Genomic DNA, 14,507 nt, shown 5'->3' with positions numbered 1-14,507 from the left:
TTATAGGTTGGTAAATTTTGTGGATTTCACTCCAATTGTTCTAGAAAGCAAACTTAATTCATTCCCACAATCAATTATGGCTGTCACAGATGATAAAGCAATCAAGCAGCAAATAGCCCATGGCTGCTGCTTCTGTTGCTTAGGAACTGTCTTAGAAGTTACTTTTTTGTGTATTGCCTCCTCCTCCTCCTCCTCCTCCTCCTCCTCCTCCTCCTCCTCCTCCATCTCCCCTTCCCTGTGCTTTGCATGCTTAGCAAGGAGACCCCCCCCATTTTATCTGAGCATCCAATCCTCATCCTTTACCTCAACTACGAAAAACAAGATGTCTGTCTTCACTTTTAATGGTTCACTTGCAAGTCGTGTTAAGTGAGCCATTGCAGGGGGCGGGGACAAATCTCAGTCATTCTCATCGATTTGTTTAAGAATTGCAGAATCATTTTCTGACACTGCATGAGGGGAAAATGTATTTATTCTTCTTGACATATGGTATGTCAGCAAATCACTGTAATTTCTGGCAAGATAACCCTAATAATTATCTGATTTGGGGTTTTAAAACAGTATATTTTTGCGGTGTCAATGTCTAAGTGGGCTGGTGGGTGTGAACACTCATTCAGCAGAAGTGTGAAACTTCTCATCCAAATCACTCAAAAAAATGCACAGCTATCATCTTTGATGAGACCACCCACAGTCAGACATAATGTCGCATTGTATACCTATCATGACTCAAATCCTTAAAGTGTTCTGTTTTTTTCCTGTTTCAAGTATCCTTTCCTTTTCTCATAGACTCCAATATGTCATAGATTAAAACCAGAACAAATGGTAAGATCATAGAATCAAAGAATAGCAGAGTTGGAAGGGGTCTACAAGGCCATCGAGTCCAACCCCCTGCTCAATGCAGGAATCCACCCAGGGTAGGTGGTTCCAATTTGACCCAGGTACTTTATTTATTTTATTTATTTACTACATTTTTTTACTGCCCATCAGCTGAAGCTCTCTGGGCAGTACACAATAAAAACCATAAAACAAATATAGATGAATGTTTAAACATTAAAAGTTAAAAAAAGCAATATAAAAAGCAGCTAAGTTAAAAACCAAGGAAAGCCTGTGTAAAAACGCATGTTTTCAGGAGGCGTTTAAAATATGTGAAGTTTTCCGCCTCCAGAACCTCATGAGGGAGTGTTTTCCAGAGGGTCGGTGCCACCATAGAGAAGGCCCGCCACTGAGATTCTTCATGGTGGCAATCCGTTCATTTTGGAATGGCCAGTAGGACCTCCTCCTTGGTAAAACAAGAACAATCAGTAAGATGGCGGGATGGGTAGACCCAGCTTGACCCGGATGTCACTTTGACCCTGGTACTTTATTCTCTGTGCCACAGTGGTAGCTTACCAGAGCAGGCTTGCTGATGTCTTACCATTTTGTGGCTCTTCGGAATGTGAATGGCCAGAGGGCATGATTGCAGATACCAACAGTGCGAGGGCCAGGTGGCACAAGGAAACAATAGGATTCTACTTGGTCCTACGGAATTACAGTCTCTGGCCTGGTCCTTAGACTCAGCAGCTTGTCTCTCTGGCATAGACAGGGCTCCTCAGATTGTGCACCTGCTTGAGTGACAGACTGATGGCCTGCAGGACTGCCTGTTTCCCGGCTTTTCTCCAGGCAGATAGCCCTGACACACTTGTGTAGCAGTGGGCAAACCCTGCCCCACTTGTACAGTTTGGAACTGAGCTCCGTCAGCCAACTGAACAAACAAACAAAAGAAAACAGGCTCGTTTCATTCCAAGTTGATCCCAACATTGGGAGCACAACTGTCTGATTCCCTCCCCCCTACTCCTCTGTAGACCTGAACCCTCCATGCTAGGTTGCTGCATTGGGGGTAGAGGCAGCTGCTCCATCTCCCCCCTCCCTGATAGTCGAAATGCTGCTATGGCTCCCTTGAGGGTGGCAGGGATGCTAAGACAGGGGAGGCAGAAGGTAGTTTGGGATATACTGATAGGTCGCTGGGTGATCTGTAGTAGATCAGCAAAGATCTCTAACTCCAAGTGGTTTAACAATAGCAGCAACAAAATGACTCACATTGTCCTAAATTATCCTGCTGAACCAGGGGGGGGATAGGAGGGGTAAATAGGAATGGACTTTTATGTGGAAGGACTGTACTGGTACTCAGAACAAATGGTCGGGCTCAGAATCTTTTCATTGTACATGTATGTCTTTGGCATGGGGCTCTGGTTGATGGATCTCGGCGCTCCAGTAATAAACAAATTGGATCCTGCAAGTCTCAAGTCTGCCCAACCCCATGGTAGGAAATCTATTTTCAAATGCCAGGGAGGGAGAGGTGGGGGGAGGTTGCCAACACAGACAAATAAACAAGTGGGGGAAGAGGGAGTGGAGAAGTATTTGTCCAGCTCAGGTTAAAGCAGGCAGTGTAAGGAGAATTGTCTGATTCAGAAGACTATGGGCACACGTTATGACCGTGTCAAGTTAGTTTCATATGCAGGATCACTGCCTGATACCTGTCTCCCATTACACATTACTGAAGGTTCTTTTTCTATTTTGTGCACCTATTTACTCTGCAGTAGCTTGTCTTGCATTGGCTTTTGAATCAAGGATTCTTCTAACCATTGTCAAGATCAGGAACATGGAGTTCTATGTTTTCACACCATTTAGAATACGTGTGTGTGTGTGTGTGTGTGTGTGAGAGAGAGAGAGAGAGAGAGAGAGAGAGAGAGAGAGAGAGAGAGAGAGATGTTCAGGAATGTGTGCATATATGTAGTTCTGCGATCAAACTACAAATGGCCAATCAAACCACTCACACATAGACATTTATGTTGGGTTGGGTACCAAATTGTATATCTTGAGAATCTCATTTTTTTGTTTTTGAGGGATGGGTGGGGAGTCAACATTTCCATATCTTAAGACTGGGGCTAAAATATGTGAGATTGAAATGTGTGTGATCAATATCTAGTGCAGTTCCAGAAGCCAGAACTGTGAGGTAACTGTATAGAATCTCCAGTGGTCAAGGGATACATAGCCTTTGGCCCTTTCCCAAGACTAGTTAAAGTAGAGTAAATTGTACAGATTTTTTCTCCATTTTCACTACCTAGACATGTCACTGGATTTTGAATTCTTCATTACATTTTTTTAAAAAATAACTGTCTTATTTTGCTTTGTATGCAAACAATTTAAATGCATAAACAATATAGAACAATGGTGTGAATTCCAGCGGTCTGCTAACTTTGTTAAGAACAACATTTATTAAGTAACAAAAAGTTATGGCAAACCACCACCAATAATAATTCAAGCAGAACTTCAAAGCTTACCTCCCGACAGGGCTGATATAGAAAAGATATCTCTAGTTATAGCTCTGTTCCCCTATATAACCATTGTGCAGTTTAGTGCCAAACCTTTGCTACTTATGTGGCTGTCCACAAGCATTTCCTGTCGCAAGTGTTGAGGATTATTAAATTGCAAGCTGGTTCACTTACCAAACTAATTAGGCAATGTGCTAATTTCTTCATTATTTTCAGGAGACTTGTCTGGTGATGTATTTGATAGTCGATGTATTGTCAAGTAGAGAAATATTCTGGACAGGTGATGGGCTAGGGGTGGCAAGGGGACACAAATACTTCCAGAAGCTTTGGTATAGTATATAACCACTGGGAGACTGAAAGCTTCATCCTACGTACCTGTTTCCCTCGAATTATCCCCTACAGCTCTAAGCTGGCACCATTATTGTTGCTAAATCACACCCCAGGCGGCAGCACTCCTAAAATCCTTTGCAAAGGGTTTAAGGGGAGAAATGTAAAAAAAAAAAAAAAAAAACATTAAAAATCAATGGATGACCCAATCTGATTCAAATTTGGTATGCTTAAAGCTCTCCTTAATATCTATTACTGTGCCAATTTTGATGACTTTATTTTTAAAGCTTACGCAGATGTTAGCATTTGTTTAATTTTCTTTAAACATATCAAATCCTGCTCCTGCGCCCCCAGTGGCCACTCGGAAAACAACAAATGTTTCACTCGAAAACTACTAGCAAAATACCGCGATTCTTTTCCCTTTATAGCACAATTAAAGCAGGACGCATGGGAGTTGTTCACAGTCAAAGCAGATTATAAACTGGAAAACTTCGGAGTACTTCACAATAAAAGCAGGTTATAAGATAGAAAACTTCGGAGTCTTTTGCATGCAATTCGCAGTGATTGCACAGCTGGTGTGATGAAGCTATGAGAATGATGTGGCTAGGTCTTGATACAGCCCAGAAGCATAACATCTTCTTGCCTTTCCAGCCAGTCTCTTGCAAGTCAAGTCCCATGAAATTCTATTCTGCCCCTCTCTTACGCTTGACACTCCTGGGTGAGATCGTAGGGAGATGTGAAGTTCTGTAACACCAGTAACGATCAGATCTATCTCCTTATTTTCCAGCTCATGTTCTTTCTTACTAAGCATTAGACTGTTTAGAAACTGGTTGTGGATAAGTCAATTGAAGCTGAATCCAGACAAGAATTGAGTGGTGGCTAGAAATCCGTGTGTGTGTGTATCCCTTTACAGACTGGATTTGGCTTCGTAAGATTTCTAACTTTGGAGTGCTTCTGGATCCATTAACAGGAGCAGATTGAAGAGATTGCAAGAGAGCCATTTCACCACTGAAAGAACATTTAACTTCTTATTATGAAATGGCAAAATAGTCAATGCAAAAATTAACTCAGAAAAAATTAAGCAGACTTTTGGTTATATATGATCTGAGATTGCCTAATGTAGACCCAGAGTCCGGGGGTGGTTCATGCATGAATGCACGTCTCTCGATTTCTATAGTCTTGATAATTAGTACCATCAAGTGCTGTACTTGGACCATTGGGAACTGAGTTCGAATTTGTTTAATGCTAACCTATTAAAATCAGCAATTTCTATTATATGTTCATGCGTAAAAGAACAAAACTGGTATTTTGTTGTTGTTGTTGTTGTTATTTATAATATCAAAAATGGCCAAACTGGTCTTAGATTAAGCTTCTGGATAGTCAAATGTCTTGCCTGCCAATGCCACAATGCAGTGGTTTTCAGAGTGGGTTCGGAGAAACCCCAGGGTTCGTAGGAAGCTTATTGGGGGTAACAAATGACAGACAAGCTTCTCTGAAATATAGCTACACACACACACACATTATTGATCCTCCCTGCAATGCACAGCTGCCAGAGAAAGCTTCCAGGTGCATTCTAGTATGCCCTTCATAGGAAACTCTTCAGCAAGGTACGACCTCACAGGGCTGATTGCATGATGCTGGTTCCATAGGAAAGACCCTAATACGATCCCACTACACTGAACTAGCTCCCCATAGTGCTGTGAATGCATGTGAAGTGGATGTTGTTCACAATCCCAGTTGAACCTGGGAAACAGTGAGGCCTACTGGACCTAGCCAGAACCCTATGTGAACCAAGCGTCATTCTAGACAATGTCACCAAATCCTCCGCAACAACACTGAGTTCCCTGGAGATGATCCCGCTTCCAGTTGTGCTTCAGATGGTTAGCAGGTTTTATCTCTGCCCTGGCCTTGTAAGCAATGTTTCCAAATTGATTAATGTCTTGAAATTAGCCTATTACTACCGCATGCGTATGTTTGTCATTTTTCCCCTTTTTCCCAGGTGCAAAGAGGGCTACCAAGGAGTCCGCTGTGACCAGTTTTTGCCGAAAACCGACTCCATCTTATCAGATCCAAGTATGTCAAATTTCTTCTTCTTCTTCTGTCTTTATTATATGTTGGAGGCAACCTTTGCTATGAGATGTGACCTTTTGCGCATTGTCAAATTTCCATCTTAGCCCCTTTCAGAAGCGTGTGAAGTATTTTGTTTAATCGCATCGCTCAAGACTTCCTAATTATGTCATATTTTCTGGAGGAAAAAAGTTACATGGAATAAAATGTTGGGTTTTGCCACTATATATCCAGTTGGGAGTTGAAATTAAACAGAACATGAATATTTGTATTTCCTTACAAACCAGACATGAGGCCTTTATTTCACGTATCTGTATCTTAATAGCAGGTACTTGGAAGGATATCACACTTCCGGTTTGATGCACACATGGAAGCTTATGGTTTGGTTTGGACATAATGATAAACCTTGGTTTGTTGTTACAGGAGCAAGTCGCAGTGAACATCAGGTTCTCACTTCCACCTCCTCTGCCTGCTGCAGAGGTAGGAGTACTAGTTTGGAAGTTTTAGTCTTCTGTTTTAGACACACGACAGTTAAATGTTATGTCTAAAAACAGACAATCTGCAATTAGTCTTAAGTATAATTAGTTTAAACAAGCCAACTTCAAATCATTGTTTATGAAACTGGCTTGTTTCAACTAATCATTAGATTAGCCACAGTTTAGGATATAGATAAAACAAAAATCTGGTTAATTGTAATACGTAACATCACTCTCAACAAATTCCTCCAACTAGCTATTTGACTCTTCATATATATATATATATATATGGGAAAAATAGATATAAAGCAAATGGCCCCATCACTTCTTCACTGCTTTTTGATTCTACAAAACAGTTATCTTGCTTGAATGTTCAGGCTCCTTCCTTTAAAAAAAGCTGACATGCGTTCCTCCCCCTTTGTGATTTTTTTTTTTTTTTTGGCAATAGTGCTTTACCATGCTTGAAAAGTTTAATGGGGCAGCTGTGCCCAGAGACGATCTGTTGTTCTGCTAAACTCTGCATTCTGTGATTCCTGTTGGAGCTTATTTTGTTCGCACTAGCTTTTCTTTATTCCTTCAACTGCTAACTGTACTACTACGGTGGCCTAGGCCAAATGGGCCTGCATCTCCATTCACTGAGGAGTAGACATATGTATCCATGCTAAGACTGTTTAGCAGGCTGGTTTTACTGAACGTAGAGTCATGTGAATAATAAAAGTGGAATAGTAAACGACATGAAAAAATGAAGGGTGTATCTATAGTATGGACTGGACCCCACACAGTGTGTGACCCACTACTAGAAGCTTTGCCTTCTCCCAGATCAACAAAACCGTACCTTCTGTCACCTGCATCTCGAAGTCCAGGTAGGGATGGCCATTGCTGGGAAATCCAGCCCTTTTTGGGTTCGCTGCAGGTTTTTCCTGGAATCTGGGAACTTTTTTCATGTCTTCCCCCCCCCAAAAAATAGAAATTGGCACAATTTGCAGGTGCAGTTTGCATAATTTGCACAAATTTGGGACAGAATTTACTAATACCATTACATGTCATCTATCAATTACAGTGAAATAGTAAATACTGTTATATGTTAGCTGTGAAGTTCTGTCCAAGAGTAAATAATATTTCATATTAACTCTCAAAACAAAATAATAAAATGCTTGGAATCAAATATCAAAGGCAAATGTTGAGGATAGTTGGCAGGGACCATATGTGTGCATGGAGTAATCAGACCTACCTTTACCACAGTTGCTGCTCCTAAAACTCCTAAAAGAAAAGCTGCTCCTAAAACTTGAGGGAATCTCCAGCATAGCATCCAGTGCACCGTAGAACCACTTTAGGCACAAGCATTTTGGATCCTGACCCTAATGTTGAAATCAAATATCTTGAGATGTCAAATACCAATATGAAAAATAATAATGTGAATATCTACAGGATATTAGAAAATGTTTAGAGCAGCCTTCACCATGCTGGTGACCTCCAGATGTTTAAGAGTCCAGCACATCTGGATGGTGCCAGGTTGGAGAAGGCTGGTTTTCAGTTACCTGGTCAATATTTGACATCAAACTTGACAGAGAAGAATGAGGAGGTGCAGTTCTGACTGCAAGGGAACGCTGAATCACGATGTTATGCAAGATCTTAGTGAGAGCTCATCTTTAACAGGAAATCTGTATTTTAACTTTCTGCAACAAGCACATTTGGGGTGGTGGGGCAGTCACCGCAAAGTGCAATGTTTCTGATGTCCAGTTGACTTCCACTCTTTTAACTTCTTCTACATCTGCCATTCCGTCAGCAAGACAAGCGTCTTTCTTCCTGTAAGTGCTCCAGTTGAGATTGCACCCTTCAGATGGGTACTCTGGAATAGTGGGGATATTTGTCTTTCTCTGCAAAAGAAGCATTTTTTTCTTCCTCTTTCATGGGGGGGGGGGAATTTTGGAGAATTTTATCCTTATTTATTTATTTGTTTATTTATTACATTTATATACCGCCCCACAGCCGAAGCTCTCTGGACGGTTCACAAAAGCTAAAAAGTATACAAAATTTTAAAAACCATCAGAGACATAAAAACAACAGTATAAAAACAGCAGCATCCATTTTAAAACAACAGTTCTGGGGTCCATTAAAAAACAAACTTAGCATAGTTCAATGCCATTAAATGCCTGGAAGAAGAGAAAAGGCTTGACCTGGAGCTTGAAAGGTAACCATGTTGGTGCCAGGCGAGCCTCATCGGGGAGATCACTCCACAGTTGGGGGGCCACCACTGAAAAGGCCCTCTCCCTTTTTGCCATCCTCCGAGCTTCCCTCAGAGCAGGCACTCGGAGGAGGACCTTAGATGTTGAGCGCAGTGTACGGGTCCATGTCAGGAGAGGCGTTCCATCAGGTATTGCAGTCCCAAGCCATGTTGGGCTTTATAGGTTAAAACTAGCACCTTGAATTGGGCTCCTCCTTGGGGAGGGGAACAGGGTTTCCACATACCTTTTAAAAATATAGTCAGTTGTTTAGTGGTCTTCTTTATATTTCTATTTTTTAAAACAAGCAAACAAACGAAAACACCCCTGGTGCTTGGAGGTACTTGGAAGTTTTTAGTGAATGCCTGTTGGAGACCATGTGACCTCTCCCTCTCCATTAGGCATTCAAGAAGATCTCCTGAGGGCCTGCAAATGCTGGGGTGTGTGTGTTTGTGTGCGTGTGTGTGTTTTAAAAAAGAATACCCCTCAAAACTTCCTACATTTAAAAATATATGTAGAAACACTGTTCGTCCAATATGGAGAAGACCATGTTATACTTGCCTGCCCCTGGGGTGGTGGTGGTTTAAAGGAAAGGAGAAGGAGTAAGGAAAAAGAAGTATCAATCCCAAGTCAGCACCACAAACATGGCTGAATACATGGGGACTCCAACCCAGTTTTTAAGAGGTAAGCACTCAAAGCCCTCTGCCTGGGTGGACAAGTCTGTTAGTTCCACATTTTCCATTTCAATTTTATTCAATCTCAATTCTTTCCACCCTCTTTATGATGAAATTTGCAACTTTGAGCCTTGTGTGGCGCAAAGCGGTAAAGCAGCAGTTTCTATCGGGGTAATTGCTTACCCAAAAATATAGCAGAGTGCGAAATAGCAGCAGCGTAGAGTCTGGAAATGGTTTCAGCTTGAATTTAGGAACAAAAAGAAGCACTCACGGTCTTTGGTCAGTAAGAAGCTTTACTGACACTAAATAAATTACTTACAGAATAAATGGTCATATATACAGTCCTTTCACAGTACAGCAACAACGTAGCAGTATAACATCAGCAGTAAGTTCCAGCAGTAAGTTCCAGCAGTAAGTTCCAGCAGTAAGAAGCCATACAACATGGACTTCTTAAATACACTTTTCTCCTTGGCCCAATTAACCAATAGTCTCTTCATCTTGTACATCTCGTACCGCACGTAGGCCAGGGAAGAATCTGCTTCATACTGGACTTCTCCTGGCAGAGACAATCTGGCCAAGGACATCTTTTTAACTCTTTAGAGTCCTTTTCCTTCTGTGGTTAAAAACCTAACCACAACACCCTTTCATTTTTAACTACAGAAAAAATACAATTTACATTTCATTACATTTCACCTGTAAGAAATCAACTTTACATGTTTACAACAATCCCAACATTGTGTACATTTCTCTGTGTGTTACATTTCCCAGAGACTTATTTATATGTAAGCTTTTCTTTTCTTCTTCTTCCAAGCACTGTTGAAAAACTTTGTGCTTTGGGGCGTTGAACTACTTTGCAATCTTCCAACTTGCAAACTTTCAGCAATTTTAAAACTTTCTGCTTCTGGCTTTTTAGGTAATTTCCTTTGGAAACTTTTCTACCTCTACACCAAGGTAACACCTAACTTTCCCCAGAGACTTCAGTTTCAACCCTTCCTGCAGCTTTGGGCTGAGTTTTCTTGAATGTGGTCTTGGGAACTCCCTGCCACCAGTAGACGAACCACTAGCTCCACAATCATGTACTCTTTTGCTTGCCCCTTTGCATACAGACACGTGTGTTTGAAAACACCCCCTTTCAGTTTTCGCTGCCTGAAAACACTTTTCTTGCTCTTGTTCAGACAATTTCAACACACCATTGTAACTCTCAGGTTCAGACTTCACACAACACACACTGAATTCATCTGAATACTTTAAAGGTGGAATTCCTTTGTTTTTTCTTTGTGAACGACGAGGTACACTGGAAATTTCTTCCTCCCTTTCATTTCCCTCCTCCCTTCCACTTTTGGGAGTGGAAACACTCTTCTCAGAGATGTGAGGGCTCTGAGAAGTTAACCCCTGAGTTACTGTTTTCTCCTGGTTGTTCACAGTTTCTAACAGAATTTGGGAACCTTGAATCCTGTCCCAACCTGCCTCCTGAAAAGTAGCAGACCTAGAAACAACCACCTTCCCATGACTTAGGGAAAAACGCCAAGATTTGGATTGCATGCCAGAATAACCCACAAAACGTAACTTCACAGACTTGGTTTCACCTTTAGATCTTTTGGACTTTGGGATATGCACGTATGCCCAAGACCCCCATGTTCTCAAGTGAGACAAATCTGGCTTTGAACCAAAAAGTAAACAGTAAGGCGAACTGCCTGTAACCCTGCTCCAGGTTCTATTACACAGATAGTTTGCGGTTAAAAATGCTTCTCCCCACAAATCTTGCTCAGCGTTTGCATCAGCCATGAGAGAATCTTTCTTCATTTGAAGTACTCCAATTCTTCTCTCAATTGACCCATTTTGAAAAGGAGTTTGGGGATCTATTAACCTGTGTGTGATTCCTGTTTTCCTAAACCACTCACAGAACCTTCCAGAAACAAACTCATCCCCACGGTCCGACTGCACAGAAATAATGGGCTTGTTAAAGAACTTTTCCGCCCAAGTTTTCCAATCCCTAAAAGTTTCAAAAGCTTCTGATTTTCGCTTCAGTAAATAACACCAACTAAAGCGTGTGTAATCATCCAGAATTACAAGCACGTAACTGGATCCCCCTTGTGTAGGCGTGAATGGCCCTACCAAGTCAATAAACACCAGTTCAAAAGGCTTTTGTGACACCCTGTCACTTTTCCTGCAGATGTTCTGCACCCGGGATTTGGTCTGATGACAGATTGAACAATCCAAGAAATTTTTACAGTTTCGCAAGCTTAACCCTGTACACACTTGAGGCATGTGACTTAACACTTTAAAACTTGCATGACCTAAACGCCTGTGCAACTCATGAACACAATTTTTATGGTCTGGCACGTTACCAGTTTGTGCCGCCCTTTCTTTACCTGCACCCATGTAAAACAGTCCATTTTTAACATGTCCCAGTGCCACATTTTGTCCATCCTTAATCACTTGGCACTCATCCTTCTGAAACGTAACAACGTATCCTTCAGACGTTAGAGCACTAACAGAAAGGAGACAAAAATCTAAATCTGGAACATACAGAACCTGTTCACACTCCTTTTGCAGACATGGAACGTAGCAACAGCCAATTCCTTCCACCCTCGACGTTCGTCCATCTGCAAGCGTGATTGACTTCACCTTGCTTGGTTCCAACTTCCGAAACGCCTCTGGATTATTAGAAATTGTTCTGGACGACGCAGAATCAATCAGCCAAACCTCTTGGGCCTCGTTACACCTCACTGTGGCTGAAACAAATGCATTCGAGCATTCCTTCTCCTCTCCAGCCTGTGTAACTCCCTTCTTCCTCTTTTTACAGAAGCGTTTGATATGACCCGGCTGTTTGCAAAAATAACACTTTCTTACTGCAACTGCGGTTCTCTCCACACTGTTGTCTTGGAAACACTTATCTCTCTGCATTCTTTCTCCGCTGCCAAGGGCTGACTGCTTAACCCTTTCCTGGCAGTTTTCCTCCTTCCTGGAAAGACGCCGTTTCTCTTCTTGGAGCAAACGACCCGTCAAATAATGAAGAGTGAGTTCATCAGTCTTCATACTTTCCAGACTGGTTGTCAGAATGTCCCAGCTTTGAGGCAACGACCCCAAAATCAGGTAGCACTTATGCTCTTCCGTAAAAACGATTCCGACCTCCTGCAACTGGACAAATAGAGATCTCACCTGTTGGAGATGATTTGCCAAACTTCCAGCCTCCTCCAACTTTAACCGATACAGCTCTCTGGTGAGGCTCAGCCGTGTGCTTGCCGACGCACGCACATAAATCTGTCTCAGCGCATTCCAGCTGTCTCTTGCCGTCTCATCTCTGTTGATATGGACAATTTGCGAGTCCTCCATACTCAAGACAATGTTTGCTTTGGCCCTTTCATTCTGCTCTTCCCACACTTGTGCTTCTTGAGCAGTCTGACCAACCGGCCTCGGGACACTCACGACGTTCCAACATCTGTCCCGCTTCAAAAACATTTCCATCTTGAATGACCACGTTAAGTAATTTCTCTCATTCAGCCGTTCCACCGGAATACTGGATGCCATCTGAACCTGGGCCATCCTCACCGGCTGGGCTGGAGCGCGACTCACACTGGATACAGACCCGTCTGAGCTCGATGAACTGCCTGAGCTCGACTCCGTCTTTCCCTCCAGCGTTCCTTTGCTCTCAAGCTTTCCAGCAACCAAAAATTATGCCTTCCAGACTTTCTCTGGGCCCATAACCTATCGGGGTAATTGCTTACCCAAAAATATAGCAGAGTGCGAAATAGCAGCAGCGTAGAGTCTGGAAATGGTTTCAGCTTGAATTTAGGAACAAAAAGAAGCACTCACGGTCTTTGGTCAGTAAGAAGCTTTACTGACACTAAATAAATTACTTACAGAATAAATGGTCATATATACAGTCCTTTCACAGTACAGCAACAACGTAGCAGTATAACATCAGCAGTAAGTTCCAGCAGTAAGTTCCAGCAGTAAGTTCCAGCAGTAAGAAGCCATACAACATGGACTTCTTAAATACACTTTTCTCCTTGGCCCAATTAACCAATAGTCTCTTCATCTTGTACATCTCGTACCGCACGTAGGCCAGGGAAGAATCTGCTTCATACTGGACTTCTCCTGGCAGAGACAATCTGGCCAAGGACATCTTTTTAACTCTTTAGAGTCCTTTTCCTTCTGTGGTTAAAAACCTAACCACAACAGTTTCTGCAGCTGAAACTCTCCCCACGGCCTGAGTTCGATCCCAGCAGAAGCTGGTTTCAGGCAGCCGGCTCAGGTCGACTCAGCCTTTCATCCTTCCGAGGTCGGTAAAATGAATACCCAGTTAGCTGGGGGAAAGGTAATAATGGCCGGGGAAGGCAACGGCAAACCACCCCGCTATAAGGCCTGCCAAGAAAATGTCAGCGAAAGCTGGCGTCCCTCCAAGAGTCAGTAATGACTCAGTGCTTGCACGAGAGGTTCCTTTCCTTTTTCCTTATTTATTTATTTATTAAAAAATGAACCCAATGAAACTCTCATCCATCTCTACCCTGGAACTGTTTTTGGATCATTTAACATGGGCTTGTTTTATATCCATAGCCAGACAGTTATTTGTGACCATACATGTGTGTATAACATGGTATCCGCCTGTCGCTGTCACTCTCCCTGTCTTTAATAAGCTCTTCTCCACTTCTGCATGGATGGGCAAGGTGAAATTCTTCCAGTAACTTGTCAGATCACATTTACTGGCTCTAAAGCAGGGAAGCCCAGCATTTAAATAAACATAATTCTCGATGCCCAAGGAAATGAACATAAGCAGGAGAGGTCATCTGTAGATGGTATTTGGGGATAACCATGAAAGCATTCTGTATAGATAATTAAACTGGAGGAAGTTCTCACATGTTACACCACATCTCTCTTAACAAGTGCTGTCCCCATTCTCTCTCCCCCCACAGTGTTCTAGTTTTTAAAACCAACCAGTTTGAAGTTGATAGCTTTTCACCAGTGCTTCAGTTCTCCCCCACTTCCACCAATGTATGTTCTTTTCAAAAAAATCTTTGGCACACAGTTTTACACATTTGTTCATGCCCTGCACTGACAACTTAAGTCACATCACACCATTAACGATAGCCATGTCTTCTTGTTGGGACACTGAGCTCCATCACACTGGCTTTTTTAATCCGGTTTTCATCCATGGCTTCCTCCTCTGTTTCCTTAGTGAGTCGAGTGCTGGGCACTTTCACGTCTGTGCATTGTTGCGCTCTTTCAGCTCGTGTATCTTTTCACCTGGAGCACTACTATACCGGCAAAAGCTCCTGCCCCCTACTTTCTCCTTTCCCCTGCCGTCTGTGCAAATACACTAGTACAGCAGCCTGAAACTGTGTAACTATGGAAAAACAACACACTATACTTTCCCCTAAGATCATATTAAACAAACTCCAGGGAGAGAAGGAAGGGAGGCCATTTGTAGGA

General features: G+C 42.4%; 1 protein-coding gene across 4 annotated transcripts in view; it reads left to right on the top strand.

Moving 5' to 3' along the window:
* NRG3 (neuregulin 3) overlaps window positions 1-14,507 on the top strand; it is a 795,134-nt gene that overhangs the window by 571,165 nt on the left and 209,462 nt on the right. For 2 of the 4 annotated variants that reach the window (XM_063131659.1, XM_063131656.1), the window contains one exon: window positions 5,635-5,708. In XM_063131659.1, coding sequence (XP_062987729.1) covers window positions 5,635-5,708 — 74 coding nt within the window. Of the gene's footprint in view, window positions 1-5,634; window positions 5,711-14,507 lie in introns of all 4 variants that reach the window. The other 2 variants (XM_063131658.1, XM_063131660.1) reach the window with 1 other exon arrangement.

Source organism: Elgaria multicarinata, chromosome 8 (genome assembly GCF_023053635.1).
Source record: "Elgaria multicarinata webbii isolate HBS135686 ecotype San Diego chromosome 8, rElgMul1.1.pri, whole genome shotgun sequence".
In the NCBI taxonomy this organism is placed as follows: Eukaryota; Metazoa; Chordata; class Lepidosauria; order Squamata; family Anguidae; genus Elgaria; species Elgaria multicarinata.
This window is presented reverse-complemented; position numbering and strand designations above follow the sequence as displayed.